Raw genomic sequence first — 26,573 nt, forward strand, 5'->3', positions numbered from 1 at the left:
ATTGTATGTTAGGGGGTTTCCAAATGTACAGAACCAAGATCTTGATGCACTGAATTATGCCGTCCTGAATTTCACCTCCAAGAAAAAGAAGAGGGAGAGAAGAAGGAGCTGAACCCCCATGTAGTGTATGCTGCTACAAGATGACAAAGTGGAGGATGGAGAGGTGGACAAGTGGTTTGCCATATATTTGAATACATGTTTAAATCCTTCTATATTGTATGTGTAGTTAAATCAAATGTATTAAAAATAAATCAGTAAATATCTCTGTAGTTTCTGTGCGTTATACCTCAGGGTCACTGTAGCCCTCTTCCACTCTGTTAGGCCACACAGCTCAGTGGTACAGAGGTGGTTAGAGAGGGGGAGTTAACCTCAAACCACAACAGTTTAATTGCCACAGAGGAGTAGTTGCCTCTCTTAGCTTAGTTCTCTGTTGTGTTTATTAGTGATTTGGTTATTCTTTAATAAGTTGGCCATAAAGGACAAAGTATCCAGCATAGGACAATTGTATTACATTGATTACATAGAGAGTTTAATCAAAACCTCCACAATGTTGTTTGTCATGATGTTATTCGCCGCTTAGTATTTCCTGTCATGACTGCACTGATCACAGCCCCCTATTCAGAAAAGCATCTAGTTGCCTTATAAGGAGAATATGATTGGAGTCTGAGGTAGAGGAGGGGCCAGTGAAGAACGCATCACTTCCTGTGGTGTGAGTGACAGGGAGGAGCAGTTCAGTGATGAGTGAGACCTGCTGAGGTGAATATCACTGGCCTCTTAAACTAACACTGGGGGATGGGTGTCTGTCTCTCTCTCTCTCTCTGCCCGCCGCCCAACAAATTGTACTTGTTGAAAATGTTGGACCTCGAACCAAAAATGTTTTTTCAAAGGGTGCTCCTATGGGACAGCCGAATAACCCTTTTAGGTTCTAGATAGCACTGTTTGTTTCTATGAGTGTGCCTGCTCAAAAGAACCAGGTCACCTTTCCACCACGTGACATGTGTAAGTAGAAACGCGTGGGTGATTTGAGTGGCGGTTAACCATAAGGGGTTGTGAGATGAAGACGGTAGACATATCTTGCGTCATCCTCTCTCTGCTGAAGACAAACAACCTGCACTAAAATAAGACTGGCCTTCAGCGCTCACAACACCTCTCAGTGCATCAAAACCACACATGCTCTTTTCATACCTCTCTTCATCTGGAAGATAAAAACCAGACCCCTGCCGCTCAGTTAGATGTGCAAAGTATGTGAAGAATACAAACAAGCTAAAAGCCTTTCCTATAACCTAAAGTATTCAACAAGAGTAGAAAGTGCATACTCAGATTGGGTGTTACCTCAATAGTTTTTCAACTATTTTCCTTCATGATAACTTCTGTCACTTCTGACCCATTCCCTCAAACAGAACGACTTAAGTCAGTATCAATGTTCACAGTGCTATTTATTCATGCTTAGACAATAAGTGCATACACAGGGATTTGGCGAAAGCAAGTAACATACTACATACAGTCAGTCTATTGATATTGGCCATAGATTTATCCATTTAATGGTGGTGTGGGTGATGATGAAGATGGTCAGACAGCAGAGGAGAACTCCAGTTCTTATGATGGAGAGAAGGACCAGGATTGTCATCTATGGATCAACGTCACCATCTGGAGAAAAAAAATCATATCACTCCACTATAGTGCTATGGGCAGTTGTCGATAATGTCGATAATGTGTTATCAATCATTAAATATAATGTTAATAATAGCATATGGGTTAAGAAATGTAAGCTACCTTCAACATCCAGCTTGGTCCCGTTCCCAAATAGTATCTCCCCACATGAGGCCACAGCACAGTAGTAAGTCCCAGCATCAGAGAGGCTGTTGGGGAGGTTGTAGACACAGATCTGTGTAGGAGACCCAGCCTCAGGGCTCTTCTCACACTGATCACTCCTGTCTCCATGGGTGTAAATGATTCCTGGACAAGATTCTCCTGAGCCACGTCTGAACCAATAGACACTGTGTTCTCCTGCACAAGTCTCAGTGTGTATTTTACAGTTCAGACTCTCCTGGCTGGACTGACTCAGACACAGACTTATGTACAACATGCTGGGTCCTGGAATCTGCATCTTTTCCAGGACTATAAAATCACTTTACTATCAATGATTTGCACAATTTACAAATACAACATATATTTGCTAAAAGAGAAGATAAAACGCCTGTATGCATACCCTGATGTATCAGAAAAACACAACTCCCGAAGATCATGCTTTCATAATCAATTGCAGCACAGTAATACATTTACATTACATTTAAGTCATTTAGCAGACGGGCTGCGGCGTTCTGGATGAGTTGTAGGGGTTTAATGGCACAGGCAGGGAGCCCAGCCAACAGCGAGTTGCAGTAATCCAGACGGGAGATGACAAGTGCCTGGATTAGGATTAATTAGGTAATACAACCCCATGTTGGATGCCGTGGAATCTGAGATGGTCAGCACAAATCTGGGGCCACTCTCCCTTGTAGCAAAGCAAAGCTTTTTGTCAAACTCTCCGAAGAAAATTGCAGTGATAATACAGAGATAACATCTGGGGCTTGTCCTGCCATCGTCATACACAGTGATGAAGCATTCCAAATCAGCTGTGTCTCCAAGAGTGAAGGTGCTCCAAACATCAGACTGACTGACAACAACAGCAAGAGACAAAGCTGAAAGATAAATATTTATATTAATAAAGAATCCACATATCATAGTTCATGCATGTACTGTAAGAACTCAAAATGTCTGTTTTCTTATTACCCCTAGCTTTACCTGTTTGGAATAACAGATAGATTTTCTTCATATAATAGACAGAGTTTCATCATTGTCCTTCTAATGTGTATACTGGTCATCTTGTCTGTCAGATAAGAGTGAGAGACAAGGGATTAGCTGTCGTACACATCAGGAGGTAAACATTCTTATCCGTTTCTGGTTTTTAAACTGTACCTAAATGATTTGTACATAAATGAACCATATTTTCAAGTTAAACTAAATACAATAGTCTTAATGAATGTACCTTTGTCTCCAAGTCCATCCTGAATAGGCTTCAACCGCAGTATGTTGCTGTATCAGAGTTTGACTCAAACGTGTGAAAAAATTCCTTTATAGGCGTTAGCTTTGCCCCTTTCTTGTAGTTTGTTCTTCATGGTCTAACTGACATTAGAAAGATGACGAGAATCAACCACAGTGTGAGGTGACAGGAACTACAAGTCTGGAGCCAGAGATGACCTGATATTATTGGTTAGTAGCTCTGACACTCAGACAGAACTGCAGGCTTTGATGATGAGCTATAAGACCTGTATCTGAAAAGACCTGTCTGCCTTTCTACCTGTAGCTACAGCCGGGATTGGGTTATCTTTAGGGTTAGGACTAGTGCTATAGTGTTAGCTTTAGGGTTAGGACTAGGGCTATAGGGTTATCTTTAGGGTTAGGACTAGGGCTATAGGGTTAGCTTTAGGGTTAGGACTAGGGCTATAAGGTTAGCTTTAGGGTTAGGACTAGGGCTATAGGGTTATCTTTAGGGTTAGGACTAGTGCTATAGTGTTAGCTTTAGGGTTAGGACTAGGGCTATAGGGTTAGCTTTAGGGTTAGGACTAGGGCTATACGGCTAGCTTTAGGGTTAGGACTAGGGCTATAGGGTTAGCTTTAGGGTTAGGACTAGGGCTATAGGGTTAGCTTTAGGGTTAGGACTAGGGCTATAGGGTTAGCTTTAGGGTTAGGACTAGGGCTATAGGGCTAGCTTTAGGGCTAGGATTGGGGCTATAGGGGTTAGCTTAAGGGTTAGGACTAGGACTAAAGGGTTAGCTTTAGCTTTAGGGTTAGGACTAGGGCTATAGGGTTAGGGTTATGGCTAGGGCTATAGGGTTAGGGTTATGGCTAGGGTTAAGGTTAGTGGATAGTTAGTTGAACACCCATAGACTATCTGTAGGGGCTATCCAAATAAAGCATTCCCAGCAGCAATAACCATGCATTGAAAGAAATAAAACACCCACAAATGTTGTTGTTTCAAATAATTATTCAAATCAAATGTTATTCGGGTTAGGGTTATGGCTAGGGTTAAGGTTAGTGGATAATTAGTTGAACATCCATAGACTATCTGTAGGGACTATCCAAATAAAGCATTCCCAGCAGCAATAACCATGCATTGAAAGAAATAAAACACCCACAAATGTTGTTGTTTCAAATAATTATTCAAATCAAATGTTATTCGTCACATGCCTAGTAAACCACAGGTGTAGCTAAAAGTGAAATGCTTCCTCATGAGCCCTTCACTACCAAGGCAGAGAGAAATAACATAGAGGCTTTGATGATGAGCTATAAGACCTGTATCTGAAAAGACCTGTCTACCAGTTCATATAAGGATATCAGTCAATTGAAATACATTCATTAGACCCTAATCTATGGATTTCAGATGACTGGGCAAGGGCGCAGCCATGGGTGGGCCTGGGAGGGCAGGGGCGCAGCCATGGGTGGGCCTGGGAGGGCATAGGCCCACCCACTTGGGAGCCAGGCACACCCACTGGGGAGCCAGGCACTCCACTGGGGAGCCAGGCCCAGCCAATCAGAATGAGTTTTTCCCCACAAAATGGCTTTATTACAGACAGAAATACTCCTCAGTTTCATTAGCTGTCCGGGTGGCTGATCTTAGACGAGCCCACAAGTGAAGAAGCCGGATGTGAAGGTCCTGGGCTGACGTGGTTACACGTGGTCTAAGGTTTGTGAGGCTGGTTGGACATACTGCCAAAATCTCTAAATCGACATTGGAGGCAGCTTATTATAGAGAAATTAACATTAAATTCTCTGTCAACAGGTCTGGTGGACATTCCTAGAGTCAGCATGTCAATTGCATGCTCCCTCAAAACTTGAGACATCTGTGGCATTGTGTAATGATCATGCTGTTTATTCAGCTTCTTGATATGCCACACCTGTTTATGGCAAAGGAGAAATGCTCAGTAACAGGGATGTAAACAAATTTGTGCACAACATTTGAGAGATATAAACTTTTTGTGCATTTGGAAAATGTTGGGGATATATTATTTCAGCTCACGAAACATGGGACCAACACTTTACATGTTGTGTTGATATTTACATGTTGCATTTATATTTTTGTTCAGTATACTTAGCAGTCTTTTGGCTTGGGGTAGAAGCTGTTCAGGGTCCTGTTGGTTCCAGACCATTGCATCGGTGTCACTTGCCATGTGGTAGCCGAGAAAATAGTCAATGACTTGGGTGGCTGTAGTCTTTGACCATTTTTAGCTCTTTCCTCTGTCACAGCCTGGTATAGAGGTCCTGGATGGCAGGGAGCTCAGCCCCAATGATATACTTGGCTGTATGAACTACCCTCTGTAGGGCCTTGCTGTCAGGTCCTTAGCTGAGTGATTAGCTTGGGAAGGCACTATGGTGTTGAACGCTGAGCTGTAGTCAGTGAACAGCATTCTCACATAGGTGTTCCTCTTGTCCAGGTGGGAAAGGTCAGTGTGGAGTGCAATAGAGAGTGCGTCATCTATGGATCTGTTGGGGCGGAATGCGAATTGGAGTGGGTCCAGGGTGCTCTGAGTACGCTTCCTGGTAATCCGTCTGGCCCTGCGCCCTTGTGAACCTGTTTAAAGGTCTTACTCACATTGGCTACGGAGAGCTCAATCACACAGTCATCCAGAACAGCTTGTGCTCTCCTGCATGGTTCAGTGTTGCTTGCCTCGAAGTGAGCATAGAAGGCATTTAGCTCATCTAGTAGGCTCGTGTCACTGGGCAGTTCACGGATTGGTTTCCCTTTCCCTTCCATTTGTAATCCGTAATAGTTTGCAAGCCATGCCACATCCGACGAGCATCAGAGCCGGTGTAGTAGGATTTGGTCTTAGTCCTGTGTTGACGCTTTGCCTGTTTGATGGTTCGTCAGAGTGCGTGGCAAGATGTCTTATAAGCGTCCGGATTACTGTCCCGCTCCTTTTAGTTTACTCAACTTTTGGGTCCAAGTGTAACCTGAACAATGAAAAAATTGTTAGCTCCAACTTCAGTCAATTTAAAATGTAAAATGATATGTTTGCTCAACTTGTCTCATAGGTTCATTCAACTATCAAAAATTATTTGGCCATCTTAACTAAAAAAGGCTGTGCAAATAGTTACTCACACACAGTGCTCTTAAAATACACTTTCAACTTACATATTTTATACACATTGTGCATGTTTATTTATTATTCAACATGTCCACACCTGGGATTTGAACTCACAACCTCTTGGATCATGGCTACACTGATCTTCCAGCTGTGCCACCATGTCTGTGACAACTATCAGTTAGAGTGAATATTCTCTCATCATTAATTTGATTTCCTTATATATGAAATGTTATGTTTTTCTGTATAGTTGTCTGTTTGTGGGGCAATTATTCTGTTCTGATGTGACGCCTTCAGATTGCAATTCTGTAAACAAAGAGGTTGTGGGTTAAAATTCCAGGTCACGTTGAATATTAATTACTGTATAAATGAACATGTGGAACCAGTTACTTAATAATATTTAGTTGAAACAACTAGATTATTTTTACAGTATGATAGGGTGAAGCTTTGTGGACAGCAGCCCAAACAGCTTCCCAAATGTTTCAAATTCTGTGGTGTGTTTTATTAAAAGTCAACTATCTCAACTTTGACTTCACTTACACATACTTCTGTTTTTACATTCCACATAAAACCCCTGTAGGAGTATCACTTCTGCTTTCTGTAGACATCGTGGTCCAATACTAACTACAACACTCCCTACCATTGAAATCCCCTTTGACAGATCTACACACATAATGGTGAGAACCTTGTAGCAGCCTCAAGTGTTTCCACGTCACCAAGTTCAATAACCAAACACACACAGGGAGCACAACTAGAATGCAAATGGGGAAATTATTAAGGATATTTGCACACGGTGGGAAAGGGGTGGAATCCAGCTCACAACGGGTAATCGTACAGGTTATTCTCCTGCTTCGCAAACGCTCCATAACACGCGTTTCCCTCTCTATCCTTTTTTCCCCATTGTGCAGCGCGCTTCCTCTTTTATCCCAAAGCACTCAATGGCTTAACGAACTCCCGGCTTACCTCATTGGGGCAGGAAGTCCATCTAAGGCTCGGGGGAGGAGCCAGCAGGCTGCAAGATATCTTCCTTCAATCACCACTCCCTGCCATCTGCCACAACTTATGTTCCAGCTCTACTGGTCTATGTATTGAGTAAGTAGGCTACTGTTAAACATAACATAGATAACAAGACTGAGTGCATCATCCAACCTAGAATCTACTTTGAGGACAGCATATATTCCAACAGAATCTTAGCACAGTACCTTAGCTCATTTTCAAAATGTTAAATGTGTTTGCTCATTTCTGAAGAGTACATTATTTGTGTTTAAGGTTTGGTCCTGGTTTTGGTTAGTCAGTTTCCGACTATAGTAGGCCATACTGGGGTTACCATCTCCTTGCAGTGTTCTAATGTTACAACTGTTCCAGGACACACAGCCTGGTTCAAACAAGTCAAAGGATCAGAGCCTGTAAGTGTCTCGACTATGTACGGCTCACATCCATCGACAGTTTGGCACAACAATGTTTTAAAAGTAGTCATTTGGAAATGTATAGCAGATACACCACCATCTTCCTCAAAATCACAAAAGTGGAAATAGCTTATCAAGCTAGCCTGTATTTCTGTGGATTGTTTCCACAAGGCTACATGTCAAAAAATTCAATGTACGTTTTCCACTTTTTGTCTGGCTTTTGATACATTTGAAAATGTTTATCAAGCTAATCAGGAGTTATCATAAAACAAAGGCAAACCATTGCTGGCCATATTTTTCATCATTATAATTTTGAGAAAAACTAATTATTTATTCTACTTATTCTGATGTTACAGGACAAAAAGGACATGGGGGAAAAGTTACAGTAATTTAAAGACAGTGGGTTTCTCTTTCTTTCCATGTAGATGCAAAACACTTTTTAAAATCAAAATGTAGTACATGTTTAGCTCTGTCATTAAAGGATCACAAACTTTAATTACATTTCATCTAATAGGAGAGAATTAAGAAACCACCATGATCCTGGGTGTTGTGACTACTGTTCTCCTGATAGTCATCCTCATCCTGGTCCTCAGGATCAGATGAGATGCAAACACACACAATAAAGTTACAATGGAAGGTGCATGTCTCAGATTATTAGACTATAAACTGAGTGTACAAAACATTAAGAATACCTGCTCTTTCCATGACATAGACTGACCAGTGAAAGCTATGATCCCTTCTTGATGTCACTTGTTAAATCCACTTCAATCAGTGTAGATGAATGTAAAGAGATTTCACAACACATTAAGTGTGAGCCCTGAGGCCACTACTCTACTACCACATATCTACAACACAAAATCCATGTGTGTGTATAGTCCGTATGTTATCGTGTGTCTGTGCCTGTGTGTGTCTCTTCACAGTCCCCGCTGTTCCATAAGGTGTATTTTTATCTGTTTTGTAAATCTAATTTGACAGCTTTCATGAGTTACTTGATGTGGAATAGATTACTATGCAGTTATGGCTCTATGGAGTACTGTACACCTCCCATAGTCTGTTCTGGACTTGGGGACTGTGAAGAGTGGTGTGCCATTCAGAGGGTGAATGGGCAAGACAAAATATTTAACTGCCTTTGAATGGGTTATGGTAGTAGTTTCCAGGCGCACTGGTTTGGGTGTGTCAAGAACTGCAACGCTGCTGTTTTTTTTTACGCTCAACAGTTTTCTGTGAGTATCAAGAATGGTCCACCACCCAAAGGACATCCAGCCAACTTGGCACAACTGTTGGAAGCATTAGAGTCAACATAGGCCATTACCCTTGTGGAACGTTTTCGACACCTTGTAGAATCCATGACCCAATGAATTGAGGCTGTTCTGAGGGCAAAAGGGATGCAACTCAAAATTAGGAAGGCGTTCTTAATGTTTTGTACACTCAGTGTAAATTGAGAGTAAACCACAAGCACACACTCTTGGGGTATCTCTCTGACAAAAAGTTTGCATGATAACAAAACATAAAATGAATGTTTGTGTACTGACCGAAATTCCTCTTTACCTATTCAGATATTGCGGCTCAACTGCAACCACAAAGTAGCCAGGTAATAGAAACTGTTATATTTACTTGATTTGTGTACATGACCTAAAGATAACAGTACTTGGACTAAGCTATTTTTTAGAAGTGTTTGTTTTGTTGATACAGTATTTGCATGTTTTGTGTAATATTACTATTTGTTTTCTACAGGATCTGGGTCAGGACCCAGACTCTCTAAACTACACAGCGTTGAGATTCCGTCAGATGAGAACAAGGAATATGAAAACAGCTAAAGGTCTAATAATGTAGATAGAACATGTTGTGTACGCTGCCACAAGATCATGTCTAAATGTTTTCATGTTGATTTCAGTGTAGCACTGATGAAGAACTAATGTAATACACTGAATAGTTGTTTTATAATTGACTGTTGTTGTGCTCCTGTCCCCCTATTTCAAGTTGTCAAAAATCCCCTTTTGAAAAGTCATCATGGTTAGAGTCTGAGGTAGGGTAGGAGGGGCCAGTGAGCAATGCATCACTTGCTGTAGTGTGAGTGACAGGAAGGAGCAGCCCAGTGTTGAGTGAGCCCTGCTGAGGTGAACATCACCGGGCTCTCATGACATTTGTCTGAAAGACAGTAGAATCCTTTTTTAAATTTTATAACTACAGAATAGATTCCCAGTATTTTACCATCTTTTTAAATTAAAGATGACATAGCCCTGGGGTAATATATCTAATTCTGTGTAAATAAGATTGCATAATAATACTTGTGGTAATGTACTGTACTATATATTTAAGGGGAAATAACCAATAAAAATAACAAATTGTACAAAATATTTTTGGGGGTAGTCTCTCTCTCTCTCTCTCTCTCTCTCTCTCTCTCTCTCTCTCTCTCTCTAAACAATAATACAGTTGAATTTAATTGAATGCATGATGTACAATGTTGGACACCTGCACAACGCCATCTACTGTTTAGTACAATAACCATGCTATGTTCAGAAATACCATAAATGTGTTCTATTCAACATATTGAACACTTTGGAGCACTTGTAGGCCTACTTCAGTCATAGTGCATCCTTGATGTATTTGCATGCAGAGTGAATGCATCCATAAACAATAGACCTACTACTGTAATGTTGAGTGTACAGAGGCAGGTGTCAATCCTCTCTGCAGAATCTCATCTGATGTGTTTGCTGCAGACGTTACATCCTCGGCCTGTGGTCAGTGTCACCTCGCTGGTGTGAACAGGGATGGAAAACAACACACACCTCATACAAAGATCTCTGTGGTCAGAAGTTTCCACTCAACAACTAAACAAACAGACATGCCTTTGCACATTTGGCAAAAACGTTTCTTTCTTAGGTACTTTTGATTTCACTCCTCATATTTCCTGTGACATTGTGTTTTATGTGTTATAGTTTGCTACCAATGCAGTTTGATTTGCATACAGATAATTTGACTCATTGTATTTCTAAGGCCTGTGATGAGCCTTGTGATGTCTTTGGTCATCATACACTTTTTCAATTTCTGTATTTGTTCTGAATAGAGGGATTCAGAAGAAGTTGATAACCAAATGTCACAGGTGTATTTTGACCTCTTACACTTTCGGCCCACGTTTTTTTTCATGTCCTAATTGTTTAGGAGGGCATGAGGGTGCAGTAAAGGACATGCACTAATCAAGACTTCCCAAAACCATTATCTATCTACCACAGGAGGCTGCTGAGGGGAGAACAGCTCATAATAATGGCCAGAATGGAGCAAATGAAATGGCATCAAACACCTGGTAAATATGTTTCATGTATTTCATAACATTCCACTGATTCCACTCCAGTCCTTACCACATGCCCATCCTCCATCCTTTTTTTTTTAACAGAAATCTCAAAAATATATATATTTATTATCATGTGACTATCAGGATCTCGTAGTGGTTATATTGTAATATAACAAACATTTACTAGAACCTTGGTTGTATCGTGTAAAATATGTAGAATCCAGGAATCATCATGTTACTCAGCAGTCTGTGTCTGAGTCAGTCCAGCCAGGAGACTCTGTGACTCTGAACTGTACAATACACACTGAGACCTGTGCAGGAGAACACAGTGTCTATTGGTTCAGACATGGCTCAGGAGAATCCCATCCAGGAATCATTTACACCCATGGAGACAGGAGTGATCAGTGTGAGAAGAGCCCTGAGGCTGGGTCTCCTACACAGAGCTGTGTCTACAACCTCCCCAAGAGGAACCTCAGCCTCTCTGATGCTGGGACTTACTACTGTGCTGTGGCCTCATGTGGGGAGATACTGTTTGGGAACGGGACCAAGCTGGATGTTGAATGTGGTCACTCTGATCCACAGATGAAAATCCTGGTCCTTCTCTCCATCATAAGAACTGGAGTTCTCCTCTTTTGTCTGACCATCTTCATCATCATCATCTACCTCACCAGAAAATACATCAAGCTAAGGCCAATGTCTGTAGAGCTTAGATTGTCTTTGCAGTAATTGTTGGATATATCATCACTATATCATCACTATCTCTTGCAAATTATAAGTTGTTTGATATTGCATTTTTTGTATTAATGGTTGTGAACTGATATGTGGCTTCTTTTTGCATGAATAAATATCAATTTAAACAACTGATACTGACTAAAATAGACTTCTTCCATCTTTTGTGTTGAATACCCAATGTGTGTATGAATGAATGCTTGTGCAGAGAGCTTGCAAAGGGAAGATATAAACTGACACATAACGTGGGTGTTACCATGCTAAACACAACCACCCATGCATGCACACAGTTAGCTGTTCACGGGTACCTGAACCCATTGGTCTCCTGTAAGCACAAAGCGAGGCCACTACTATGCTTTGGACAGGCGTGAAAGCCTTCGACACACCCTCTCTCTATGTGGTTTTCAGCAGGATGTCTGTGTGGTGTTTCTGCTTTCTCTTGTTGTTCATGACAATGACAATTAGCAATGCAGTCCACTGACATGTAAGACCCACACAGTATATTATCACCAAAACTGAATAGAAGGCCAGGTTTAATTCATTATTGGACTACAATCATTAGCTTATAGTGTCTAAATAGGATTTATCTATTTATCCCAGGCTGCAGCCAGAAGGTCTTGCCAGTTAACCGTTACACCCATACTAAACTGACAGGTGTTACGCTTCAGTTAGAGCATGATTCTGTGAATGATAGTTAATGAGACTGACATAAAGTAGACTTGTTTCATTCTGTAGTGTACGTTATTCCCCCATATACACCCATGATGCTCCACCACTGTTCCTCCTGGTACATATCAAGACCTGTTGTAAACCAAACAGACCTCCTATAGGTCATCAGGAGTACTGTAACTGTTGGGGTTGGGCCAAGTCTAAGGAAGATAAGATGAGTTTCAGACCAAGAGCCTATACAGGTCCATGTACTGTAAATGTAGCTCTTAACTGTTTGTACTCTGTTTGAAAATGTATTGTATGCTTGCCAGATAACAATTTCTTCATTTCATATGTTGTTTACTGAAGAAAATGCATCTGTGTCACGCCCTGACCATAGAGAGCCCTTGTTTCTCTATGGTGTAGTAGGTCAGGGTGTGACGAGGGGGTGTTCTAGTTTAAAATGTCTATGTTGGTGTTTTGGTTTGGTTATTTTTCCCACCTGTGTTTGTGGGATATTGTTTTGTGGGTGTGCATGTGCACCATGTAGTCACGTTTTGTTGTTCGTTTATTGTTTTTGTTTTGCTTAAGTTTCACTTAGTAATAAAGATGTGGAACTCTACGTACGCTGCGCCTTGGTCCTGTTCTTACGACAACCGTGACAATCTGTTTTCACACTGCAACCTTAGTATTGTACGTTATTTATCCAACCGGTGCTAGAAAATTATACAATGGTTCATTTAATTGATCATCTAGACACCAAAAAGTCTCTATGCTTCACACACCCTGCACAACATATCCTACACAGTAAGCATTGGTCCACTTAAACGGGATAGTTACATATTGGTTTCCTTACCCTATAAGCATTCTATGGACAAGGTATGAAAGCAATCCATGCTTTGGTTTAGTTTCCCTGGAACTGTTTGTTGGAAATGTTTTAGCATTTGTGGCACAAATCCCATTCAAGTCATGGGACCGATAGTAGCATTTTTCGCACATCATGTCCAAATCATTTGAAAGTATCTCAATGTAATTGTGAAGCTCAACAAAGTCACCTTTAGATGATTGAACATCATGCTAAAATCAGTACCTTCTGCACTTTTTTGAATACTATGTCTTGAACATGAGGTATTATGCATATAATCAGATATCACTGTAAAGGAAACAGACTTACTGACATGTAGACTTTCCTGTCAGGTTAGATACGGGACCAAGCTGGACATCAAAGGTAAGTGTGTCGCGACTCCCGCCGAAGTCCGCTCCTCTCCTTGTTCGGGCGGCGCTCGGCGGTCGACGTCACCGGTCTTCTAGCCATCGCCGCTCCACCTTTCATTTTCCATTTGTTTTGTCTTGTTTTCCCGCACACCTGGTTTACATCCCCCTCATCACTCTACGTGTATATAATCCTCTGTTCCCCGCCATGTCTGTGTGTGTAATTGTTCGTTACGTTTATTGTGTGACGCGTCAGGCTGGTTTTTACCGGGTATTGTTTCGAACCCGTGGTATTGTATTGTTGTACATTATTTTGTGTGACTAGTCCGCTATTCGCTTTGCCTTTGGCTGGAGTGTTGTGACACTGTTGCATCTGACTGTTTTGCTTCTGCCAATTAAAGTGTGCCTGTTCACTCAACTCTGCTCTCCTGCACCTGACTCCAGCTGACCAGTTGCGCACACAGTCTGACAAAGTGACACATCTTACTTTTGTTTAAAACTATTGTACAATATACTGTGTCAAACTGTATACAGTACTAGTTCTTTATATCACATAAGAAATTGTGCCATCCTTCATACAGTTAGTATACCACTATACGATATACAAGAGTATATGTAGTTACTGTACCGTACTTCTATCACCATATTAATTGTCTCCCTCACTCGTCCTTGCTTGCAGAATTTACAAGATTAACAAGAGAGCATGTCTGCAGTGCACAGGGAAGTTACTTTTTCTTAGAAGTTGCTCTTCTTTGATATCACCATCTACAGATGGAGTGTCAAGTGTCAGTGTGCAGCGGGTAGGACGGAGTCAGGCGCAGGACACAGAACTGAGTAAAAACGTACTTTACTCGAATAAATCACAAATTTCCATACAGGGAAAATATTCCAACTCGACACAAAAGAGCGACCACTTAACAAAGAACAAACACGCACAAAACCATGTGGGAACCTGATAACCTAGTACACACTGAAAAGGAGATAGGCATCTCTCCCCAGGGGATGAAAGCCGCCCACTCCCCTGGCCGGTCCTGGCAATAGGACCGCAGAAACCTACCCAACCTACCCACGGGTAGGGGTTGTAATTTCCATCTGGGCAGGTGTCTAGGTGCCTTGCACTGGGCGCACACCGAGCAGGAGGAAACATAAACCCTCACGTCCTTAGCTAAAGTGGGCCACCAGTACTTCCCACTAAGACAGCACACTGTCCGACCGATGCCAGGATGACCAGAGGAGGGTGACGTGTGGGCCCAACAGATCAAACGATCGCGGACATCAGACGGAACATACAGACGCCCAACTGGACACTCAGTGGGAGTGGGCTCTGTACGTAATGCCCGCTCGATGTCCGCGTCCACCTCCCATACCACCGGTGTCACCAGGCAAGAAGCCGGAAGTATGGGAGTGGGATCCGTGGACTGCTCCTCTGTGTCATACATCCGGGAGAGTGCATCTGCCTTAGCGTTCTGGGAACCTGGTCTGTAGGATAGGGTGAAAACAAAACGATTGAAAAACATGGCCCACCTTGCCTGGCGAGGGTTCAGTCTCCTCGCCGCCCGGATGTACTCCAGATTGCGGTGGTCAGTCCAAATGAGGAAAGGGTGTTTAGCCCCCTCAAGCCAATGCCTACACGCCTTCCGAGCCTTGACAACAGCCAACAGCTCCCAGTCCCCCACATCATAGTTTTGCTCCGCCGGGCTGAGCTTCTTCGAAAAGAAAGCACAGGAGCGGAGCTTTGGTGGCGTGCCCGAGCGCTGAGACAGCACAGCTGCTATCCCAGCCTCGGACGCGTCGACCTCTACTATAAATGCCAAGGAGGGATCAGGATGAGCCAGCATGAGAGCCGAGGTAAACAGAGCCTTCAGGTGACCAAAAGCCTTGTCCGCCCCAGCTGACCACTGCAGTCTCACCAGTCCCCCCTTCAGCAAGGAGGTAATGGGAGCCACTACCTGACCAAGGCCCCGGATTAACCTCCGGTAGTAGTTGGCAAACCCTAAGAACCGCTGCACCTCCTTTACCGTGGTTGGAGTCAGCCAATTACGCACGGCTGAAATAAGGTAATTTTCCATCTCCACCCCTGACGCGGACAGGCAGTACCCTAGGAAGGAGACGGACTGTTATAAGAACAGACATTTCTCTGCCTTGACGTACAGGTCATGTTCCAACAGTCGACCAAACACCCTGCGTACCAGGGACACATGCTCGGCACGTGTAGCGGAGTATATTAGAATGTCATCTATATACACCACTACACCCTGCCCGTGCAGGTCCCTGAAAATCTCGTCTACAAAGGATTGGAAGATGGAGCATTCATGATGGAGCATTCATCAACCCGTTCGGCATGACGAGGTACTCATAGTGCCCAGAGGTGGTACTAAATGCAGTCTTCCACTCATCCCCCTCCCGGATACGCACCAGGTTGTAAGCTCTCCTGAGATCCAATTTTGTGAAGAAGCTCGCCCTGTGCAATGACTCTGTCACACTGGCTTTGAGAGGTAGCGGGTAACTGTACTTAACCGTGATCTTATTTATACCTCGGTAGTCAATACACGGGCGTAAACCTCCATCCTCCTTCTTCACAAAAAAGAAACTCGAGGATGCAGGTGAAGTGGAAGGCCGAATGTATCCCTGTCCCAGAGATTCGGAGATATATGTTTACATAGCCGCCGTCTCCTCCTGTGACAGAGGATACACATGACTCCTGGGAAGTGCTGCGTCTACCAGGAGATTTATCGCACAATCCCCCCCGTCGATGGGGTGGAGAGCCAAATCAGCATATTCAGGGGGGGTGTGCATGGTGGAGACCTGGTTTGGACTCTCCACCGTAGTTGCACCTATGGAAACACCTACACACCTCCCTGAGCACTGACGTGACCATCGCTTGAGAGCCCCCTGTTGCCACAAAATAGTGGGGTCATGAGAGGCCAACCAGGGAAGCCCCAACACCACAGGAAACGCAGGAGAATCGATCAGAAAGAGACTAATTCTCTCCTCATGACCCTCCTGCGTTATCATACATAGTGGAGCTGTGACCTCCCTAATCAGCCCCGACCCTAAACGACGACTATTTAAGTTATGTACAGGGAAGGGCACATCAACAGGAACAATAGGGTTCCCTAATCTAAGTGCAAATGAACGGTCAATAAAGTTCCCAGCTGAGCCTAAATCTACTAGCGCCTTATGCTGGGAATGCGGGGGAAAATTCTATACATACACATATGTGCGCAACAGGAAGCTCTGGGTGAGTCGGGTGCCTACTCACCTGGGATGATCCGCCAGTGCCCTGCCTGCTGCCTCGACTCCCTGAGGAACCTCCCCAGCATCCATCAGCAGTATGCCCTCTGCGGCCACATGTGGTGCAGGAAACGGCCCCCCCTCCGGTCACCCTCAGAGCAGCACCTCCGAGCTCCATAGGTGTAGGGTCGGAGGTGCTGGGGGATGGAATGGATGGGCCCCGATCTGGACGTCCGCGCGTGGCCAACAGGTTATCCAGCCGGATGGTCGAGGTTAAGGGTGGTGTCTCTGCATGCCAGCTCCCGACGAACGTCCTCACGTAGACTGCACCGGTAATGGTCGATCAGGGCCCTTTCATTCCATCCCGCGCTGGCTGCCAGGGTCCTGAAGTCCAGTGCAAAGTCCTGTGCGCTCCTCATCCCCTGTCGAAGATGGAACAACCGTTCCCCCGCCACTCTCCCCTCAGGTGGATGATCGAATACCGCCCGGAAACGGCGGGTGAAATCCTCATAGTGGACCAACGCTGTGCCTTCTCTCCCCCATACGGCGAGGGCGGACACGCTCTCGTGTCCCGAGGGAGATGGGTGGATGGTCGCCAGGTAGAGCTCCAACTGGAACAGGAACCCCTGGCACCCGGCAGCCGTCCCATCATATGCCCTCGGGAGCGAGAGCTGAATCCCACTGGGTTCAGGTGACGGAGCAGTGGACAGCGGTGTGGGTTAGGGTGAAGTGGATGGGGGTGTGGGAAAATCCCCTCTCTCCCATCGCTCCATGGTGTGCAGCACGCGATCCATGGCTGTGCCAAGATTTTGGAGCATCGTCGCGTGCTGCTGGACACAGTCTCCTCCACTGGTAATGGAGGACTGGGTGTACCTGCTGACTCCATATCGTGGTGCGTGTTTCTGTTTCTGTGTTTCTGTCTTTTCTTAGAAGTTGCTCTTCTTTGATATCACCATCTACAGATGGAGTGTCAAGTGTCAGTGTGCAGCGGGTAGGACGGAGTCAGGTGCAGGACACAGAACTGAGTAAAAACGTACTTTACTCAAATAAATCACAAACTAATTCCATACAGGGAAAATATTCCAGCTCGACACAAGAGCGACCACTTAACAAAGAACCAACACGCACAAAACCATGTGGGAACCAGAGGGTTAAATAGGGAATAAATTATAACGAAATGGAAAAAAGGTGTGTACTATCAAGACAAAACAAAATGGAAAAAGAAACGTAGATAGGTGGCGGCTAGAAAGCCGGTGACGTCGACCGCCGAATGCCGCCCGAACAAGGAGAGGCACCAACTTCGGCGGAAGTCGTGACATGGAGTAAGAGACGGTGTACTCAAATCAAATCAAATCAAATTTTATTAGTCACATACACATGGTTAGCAGATGTTAATGCGAGTGTAGCGAAATGCTTGTGCTTCTAGTTCCGACAATGCAGTAATAACCAACAAGTAATCTAACCTAACAATTCCACAACTACTACCTTATACACACACAAGTGTAAAGGGATAAAGAATATGTACATAAAGATATATGAATGAGTGGTGGTACAGAACGGCATAGGCAAGATGCAGTAGATGGTATAGAGTACGGTATATACATATGAGATGAGTACTGTAGGGTATGTAAACATAAAGTGGCATAGTTTAAAGTGGCTAGTGGTACATGTATTACATAAAGATGGCAAGATGCAGTAGATGATATAGAGTACAGTATATACATATGAGATGGGTAATGTAGGGTATGTAAACATTATATTAAGTGGCATTGTTTAAAGTGGCTAGTGGTACATTTTTACATAATTTCCATCAATTCCCATTTTTAAAGTGGCTGGAGTTGAGTCAGTATGTTGGCAGCGGCCGCTAAATGTTAGTGGTGGCTGTTTAACAGTCTGATGGCCTTGAGATAGAAGCTGTTTTTCAGTCTCTCGGTCCCTGCTTTGATGCACCTGTACTGACCTCGCCTTCTGGATGATAGCGGGGTGAACAGGCAGTGGCTCGGGTGGTTGTTGTCCTTGATGATCTTTATGGCCTTCCTGTGACATCGGGTGGTGTAGGTGTCCTGGAGGGCAGGTAGTTTGCCCCCGGTGATGCGTTCTGCAGACCTCACTACCCTCTGGAGAGCCTTACGGTTGTGGGCGGAGCAGTTGCCGTACCAGGCGGTGATACAGCCCGACAGGATGCTCTCGATTGTGCATCTGTAGAAGTTTGTGAGTGCTTTTGGTGACAAGCCGAATTTCTTCAGCCTCCTGAGGTTGAAGAGGCGCTGCTGCGCCTTCTTCACGACGCTGTCTGTGTGGGTGGACCAATTCAGTTTGTCCGTGATGTGTACACCGAGGAACTTAAAACTTTCCACCTTCTCCACTACTGACCCGTCGATGTGGATAGGGGGGTGCTCCCTCTGCTGTTTCCTGAAGTCCACAATCATCTCCTTTGTTTTGTTGACGTTGAGTGTGAGGTTATTTTCCTGACACCACACTCCGAGGGCCCTCACCTCCTCCCTGTAGGCCGTCTCGTCGTTGTTGGTAATCAAGCCTACCACTGTAGTGTCATCCGCAAACTTGATGATTGAGTTGGAGGCGTGCATGGCCACGCAGTCGTGGGTGAACAGGGAGTACAGGAGAGGGCTCAGAACGCACCCTTGTGGGGCCCCAGTGTTGAGGATCAGCGGGGTGGAGATGTTGTTACCTACCCTCACCACCTGGGGGCGGCCCGTCAGGAAGTCCAGGACCCAGTTGCACAGGGCGGGGTCGAGACCCAGGGTCTCGAGCTTGATGACGAGTTTGGAGGGTACTATGGTGTTAAATGCTGAGCTGTAATCGATGAACAGCATTCTCACATGGGTATTCCTCTTGTCCAGATGGGTTAGGGCAGTGTGCAGTGTGGTTGCGATTGCGTCGTCTGTGGACCTATTGGGTCGGTAAGCAAATTGGAGTGGGTCTAGGGTGTCCGGTAGGGTGGAGGTGATATGGTCCTTGACTAGTCTCTCAAAGCACTTCATGATGACGGAAGTGAGTGCTACGGGGCGGTAGTCGTTTAGCTCAGTTACCTTAGCTTTCTTGGGAACAGGAACAATGGTGGCCCTCTTGAAGCATGTGGGAACAGCAGACTGGGATAAGGATAAGGACTGGGATAAGGACTGTCTGGGGTCAGACAGTAAAACAATACAGTACAATACAAACAATACAAAAGACGTCCATTAAAATGAATTAACTTTTTATTGACTCTAGTTTTTTAAACTTTATTATCTGTATTACTGTAACTGTAGCTACTAATGAATAAAGTAAATGATTTGACATTGACTGGCTTGTGATAAAGCATTTAACAATAATCAAGACAAAGGAAGGTGAATGTATTTATTTAGGCCTTACGCAGGCCTCTTTAAAGCGTAAAAGACATAGATTTAGCACCATAAAACATATAAAATATAATATATATTGAAAAGTATGTGGACACCCCTTCAAATGAGTGAATTTGGCTATTTCAGTCACACCCGTTGCTGACAGGTGTATAAAATCAAGCACACAGCCAGGCAATCTCCATAGACAAACATTGGCAGTAGATTGGCCTTTCTAAAGAGCTCAGTGACTTTCAATGTGGCAGTTTCATAGGATGCCACATTTCCAACAAGTCAGTTCCTCAAATGTCTCCCCTGCTCAACTGTAAGTGCTGATATTGTGAAGTGGAAACATCTAGGAGCAACAATGGCTAAGCCGCGAAGTGATAGGCCACACAAGCTCACAGAATGGGACCACCGAGTACTGAAAAGCGTAGTGTGTAAAAATCGTCTTCGGTTGCAACACTTACTACCCAGTTCCAAACTGCCTCTGAAAGCAATGTCAGCACAAGAACTGTTTGTTTTGTTCCTTTGGCTCCCCCTCCTGTCCAGTTCAGGCGTTCGGCGTCGCCGGCCTTCTAGCTGCTGCCTAACCTACTGCTGGCAAACGCCCTTCACTCATCAACCCCGGTCTCATCATTACACACACACCTGTTGTAAAACTCTCCACAATTGGACTCTGGAGCAGTGGAAACGTGCTCTCTGGAGTGATGATTCACGCTTCACCATTTGGCAGTCCAACGGACAAAAAGAACGCTAACTGCCCCAATGCACAGTGCCAACTGTAAAGTTTGGTGGAGGAGGAATAATGGTCTGGGGCTGTTTTTCATGGTTCAGGCTAGGCCCCTTAGTTCCAGTGAAGGAACATCTTAAAGCTAAAGCATACTGTACAATGACATTCTAGACGATTCTGTGCTTCAAACTTTGTGGCAACAGTTTGGGGAAGGCCCTTTCCTGTTTCAGCATGACAATGCCCTCGTGCACAAAGAGAGGTCCATACAGAAATGGTTTGTTGAGATCGGTGTGGAATAACTTGACTGGCCTGCACAGAGCCCTGACCTCAACCCCATCGAAAACCTTTGGGATGAATTGGAATGCCGACTGAGAGACAGGCCTAATCGCCTAAAGTCAGTCCCCGACCTCGCTAATGCTCTTATGGCTGAATGGAAGCAAGTCCCGGCAGCAATGTTTCTACATCTAGGGGAAAGCCTTCCCAGAAAAGAGGAGGCTGTTAGCAGAAAATGGGGGACCAACTCCATATTAATTCCCATGATTTTGGAATGAGATGTTTGACGAGCAGGTGTGCATATACTTTTGGTCATGTAGTATATGTATTATACACCAAATGGAAGAATATTACACACATTTGTTTTCTTCGTTTTGTGATAAGCGACAAGGGTGGACTGGCCATCTAGCATTTTGGGCAAATGCACAATGGGCTGGTTCATTTTAAGCACAGTGGGCCTGTCTAACTTGGGGTTTTCATGCAAAAATATCACTCTGGTTAATAATGGCAGCCTCAAGGGAAAAAATGGGCCAGTGTGGGGGCCTCAATTATAAAAATGGGCCAGTGTGGGGGCCTCAATTATAAAAATGGGCCAGGGTGGGGGCCTCAATTATAAAAATGGGCCAGGGTGGGGGCCTCAATTATAAAAATGGGCCAGGGTGGGGGCCTCAAGGTAAAAAATGGGTTGCTGTGTTAGAAATGCCAAGGCCAATTTCTAGTCCTAGAACGCCCCTGACAAGCGAGCACATAGATATGCTCATTTTCATGTTTTCATACATTCATAGACATTTCTATATTAATTTGAATGGGAAAGCAGCCGTACGTTTGGGCCACAGGAAGTTGGTAGTACCTTAATTGGGGAGAACGGGCTCGTGGTAATGACTGGAGCGGAATCAGTGGAATAGTATCAAATACATCAAACAAATGGTTTCCAAGTGTTTGATGCTATTCTATTTGCTCCACTCGGGCCATTATTATGATCCGTTCTCCCCTCAGCAGCCTCCACTGGTTTGGGCAATTGACATTCTTGTCCAGGACCAGACTCTACAGAGACCGGTGCACCATAAACAATTAGCTAGAGTAGGCCTTTTATGCAAATAGGTCATGCCATAGGGGCAAATAGGCCATGCCATTCTCTTTGATGTGGCACTGCACTGGACTGTGTTTACAGGCAGCAGAACAGCACGACTTTGTTTAGATCGTTGTTTAGAAAGCAGAAAGCAGTAGCAGTACAGTACAGTCCTACTGATCAAACAACCAACAGGTAGGCTCTCTCCCTCAGTTGCCTACGCACAACAACAACAACAACGATGTTAGCCTGAGCCAGATGAACTAAGATCTAGCAAAGGGAACGGTAGGTAAACCCTCTCAAACGTTTTCAACGTGTAGTTGACTGCCAAAACTGCACTGTGAATATGATGGGGAATAGCAGCCTGCTCAGCCTACTGCAGCCTGCCACTAGTACCATTATAACCAACGTTTTAACAAGTGAATGGGATTTACAGCTTGCTTGCCTGATAATTTGATCGATTGCAAATACATTGATTGACAAAGAGATATGCAAACAGTCGTTCAAGTTTGAGTAAATGAGTAGCTAGCTGAGTTAGTCACACTTCTTGGTAGATCATCTAAATATCTGTAGCCACCGAAGCTGAAAAATAAAAAATAAAATGTTTTGGGGGAACAAATCTGCCACACCATCACTTGTCCAGGTTCTAGCTTAGCATCTTTCCAGCAGGTAGTTACCAACAGTACAAGGCTCTGTGTCATTTTATGTTGGCTAGCTATCAAGCCATATAGCTAGCTTCCTAAATAAGTAGGTCTACATAAATAGATAAGCTATAGCCTTGGCTACGTAACGTTACTGCATAGCTAGATTGATTGTGTTGAGATTCCCAATCATTGCCCTTTTCGTCCATTTTTGTCCAAAATATTGTGAAACTGAAACAGTTCCTCCCTTGAATGGCTGGAAGCAGTAAACAATGTAACATTACTAGCTGGGATTTACAACCTGATGACAATATGTATTAGGCTATTAGCGATTTATTGGTGAATTTTATTAATGATGCATTGACTGCAACCATTTAATTCTGCCAACAATGCCTTACTCCAAGTAATGTCATTTTAAGTCAAATAGAACTTCTTTTTAAAACCTGTTATAAAGATGGCTTTCAAGCATGAAGTGCAAATTTGATATTTTGGACTGATATCTGTTTGTTTCATTTCTGCAAAGTAGTTTAAACGGTATCAGTTCCACGTTAAGTTCTAGGGTTTAACAGTTGTTTCCCTTCTCATGCCAGTAACACCCCCCCACAGTACATAGCAACCTATTTACAGGTACTCTGTGGTCTGTATCTACGCGTTGTTAGGGCCTGCTGGCCTATTGCACACAGGACCCCTTTCTCACTCTTTTTCTCTCTCTTGCTCTATCTGTCTTTCTGTTTTTTTCTCCTTCTCTCACCCCCTCTCTTTCTCCCTCTCTCTTCCCATCTCTTTCTCCCTCTCTCTCTCTCTCTCCCCCTATTTCTCTCTCTCTGTTTTTCTCTTTCTGTGGTTTTCAGCTGGCTGTCTCAGAGCTGTTACCTCTCTCATACTGAACTTAGTCTATACTCCACTTGCTCTTCAAGTTAACCATTTTAGTAACCAACAGTAAACCAACTCTTGATGAGGCAGCTTTATCTATTCATAGTTGACTGAAATCTGTGAAAATACACAAATAGATATTTATTAGGTAATTTGACTTAGTGATCAGTAGTTCTTAGTCAAACACAAACCCTGATTTTAAGTGTGATGTTAGGCCACTAGAACCATGGACCTACTCAATAACAATATCATGGGAGGGTATTCTATCCATCTATTCTACTGAGTGTAAATCCTGAAAGAGAGATCACTAAAAGAAGACTACTGTATTGTGTTTGCTGTGTTTTCTCCATAGATGTTTTAAGTGAGGTGAAGTGGCTTTGTGGTGATAGAAGCCTTAGTGGATGACAGTGTCATAGCATGCATGTTCCAAAAAGGTCACAACTATGAATCTCTTATGCTACAGTAGCTGCAGTGATAAAGAATAACGGATGCCAAACTGTAATAATAAGTACTTAATTTGTAATAAATCTATAATGATCAGAATCTACCTATAAAACAACTATTCTGAGTCAGTCCAGCCAGGATAATCTGTGAGACAGAGCTGTACTATACACATGAGAAGGACATGGGTGCGCCTGAATGAGGCTTCAACAAAAATGTGTGTCCAGTTCGACCAATCACCTGTAACTCCATTGTTGAAGTGTTGTACATAGGAGTAGAGTTTTTCCACTCAAGACAAGTTGTGAAGTGGATGACAACTTTAAAGATGATCACACTGTGTCTGATATTTCCACTTCTCGTAGAGATGGGTAAGTCAATCTTTTATATTTCTCTTATGTGATGTCCACACTTGATTTGGAGACAAGGTTTTAAATGATTGTTCTACAGACACTTTGACAATCTAAAGTTGTATTTGGGGTAACTTATAGCATAGTTAATATGTTTTCATGTTCTCTAGTTGATGTGCTAGCTGGAACTGAGTCTTCATCCATACGTCAAGAGAGTGGTCTCATGTCAGCCAATGTTGAAGACACCATGTTTTTGCACTGCTTTCATAAAAGTGACAAGGCAGTATTGTTCTCTTGGTACAAGCAAACCTTGGGAGATAAACTTCAGCTCTTCTCAACTGTTAATAAGTTTGAAAGGAACGCAACATTCTACCATGAGTTTAAGGATAACCCTCGCTTCTCGGTGGAAAATGGCCAAGAAAAGAATCACCTAAGAATCTCAGACATGCAGCTGTCAGATTCAGGTACATACTACTGTGGGAGCTTTTATAGCAGTAAGATGGAGTTTGGAGAAGGAGCAATTCTCATTGTAAAAGGTAAAGAGACAGATTGTTTTTTAAAATCTGAATATAGAGATATACGGTGTAAATATAAGATATTCTCTTAATCAGATTAGATTTTAATTTAACAAATGATCAGTTAGAACACTTGCTATCGTGATATTCTTGAAATTCTATGGGTTAATAGACCTTTTTGTCAGTTTCAGGGTCCAGAAACATGACTGTGCTCCAGCAATCTGTGTCTGAGTCGGTCCAGCCAGGAGACTCTGTGACTCTGAACTGTACAATACACACTGAGACCTGTGCAGGAGAACAGAGTGTCTATTGGTTCAGAGATGGCTCAGGAGAATCCCATCCAGGAATCATTTACACCCATGGAGACAGGAGTGATCAGTGTGAGAAGAGCCCTGAGGCTGAGTCTCCTACACAGAGCTGTGTCTACAACCTCCCCAAGAGGAACCGCAGCCTCTCTGATGCTGGGACTTACTACTGTGCGGTGGCCTCATGTGGGGAGATACTGTTTGGGAAAGGGACCAAGCTGGACATTGAGGGTAGGTTAAATAGCAAAATGCTGGTTTTATCAAAGTTCTTTCATTTGCAGGTGAGGTTTCATTCCAAAGTCTCTTAAAAAAGACAGACTTTCAGATTAGACAATCTACAGAAATATATGATCTATACTTAGTTCCCTCTATCACTATTTTAATCATCACAGGCCATAGAGCAAACCCTCTTCTCTTGGTGTACTGCCTGGGTGTAGCATTGGCTCTTTCGTTCATCCTGATCATTGTCCTTGCTAGCATCGTGTACAAGATGAACAAGAGAAAGTGCAGAGGTAAATTATTAAAAAGTTACTATTCTTTGATATCACCATCTCAAAATGTCGCAAAAGTGGAAGATGTGGCAGGATTTATAGTCTTTTGTGTCATTGTTCTCAGAACTGGTCTCTCAGACAAGAGGTCCTACAGTTTCCCAGTCAGACGCAGGGGTAAGCAGGAATCGCTCTGTGTTGTAATGAAAATAGGACCTGTCAGCTCGGGAAAAAAACGATTACAATTAATGTTCAAAATGTTGTTCTGTTTCTCACAGGCCCAAGATGCAGACAGTCTCCATTATGTAGCTGTCTAGAAGACAGAGAAGCAACATGGAGGAAGAGATGGTGTACTCTGGGATCAGACAGGAGAACTGGATGAATGAAACAGTTGTCATTGTATGCAAGTTAGCTCTTTAATAACTAGCTCTATACGAATGCTTCAATAAAATGTGATAAACTCTTTCAAGTGCAATATAACGTACAAATAATTGAACGTATTACTTCTCTGTCCAACTCATTTTACATCTGATATGCATGTGTAAAGAAAAATAAAGCATTATCAACTGTTAAACCAAATTAATATGTTACGCTCGTTGATGGAAGGATCGGAACAAGGTGCAGCGTGGTAGGCGTACATCTTTCTTTTATTGATGATACCGAAAAAACAACAAATATAAAACGAAATGCACAGTTCTGTAGGGCTGGAAAGCAACAATACAAAAACAAGATCCCACACTCTACAGGTGGAAAAGGCTGCCTAAGTATGATCCCCAATCAGAGACAATGATAGACCGCTGCCTCTGATTGGGAACCATACCAGGCCAACAAAGAAATATAACACATAGATTGCCCACCCTAGTCACACCCTGACCTAACCAAATAGAGAATTAAAAGGATCTCTAAG

At 43.5% G+C, this 26,573-nt stretch overlaps 1 protein-coding gene across 1 annotated transcript; it reads left to right on the forward strand.

Moving 5' to 3' along the window:
• The first annotated feature begins 24,321 nt into the window (after positions 1-24,321).
• Positions 24,322-25,983, forward strand: LOC139561293 (uncharacterized). Its single transcript, XM_071378281.1, has 6 exons — positions 24,322-24,379; positions 24,529-24,894; positions 25,059-25,409; positions 25,571-25,690; positions 25,794-25,843; positions 25,945-25,983. Exons 1-6 carry the CDS (start codon positions 24,322-24,324, stop codon positions 25,981-25,983), a joined length of 984 nt encoding a protein of 327 aa, XP_071234382.1.
• The last annotated feature ends 590 nt before the right edge of the window (positions 25,984-26,573 follow it).

This window comes from Salvelinus alpinus, chromosome 31 (assembly GCF_045679555.1).
Source record: "Salvelinus alpinus chromosome 31, SLU_Salpinus.1, whole genome shotgun sequence".
NCBI classification, from domain to species: domain Eukaryota; kingdom Metazoa; phylum Chordata; class Actinopteri; order Salmoniformes; family Salmonidae; genus Salvelinus; species Salvelinus alpinus.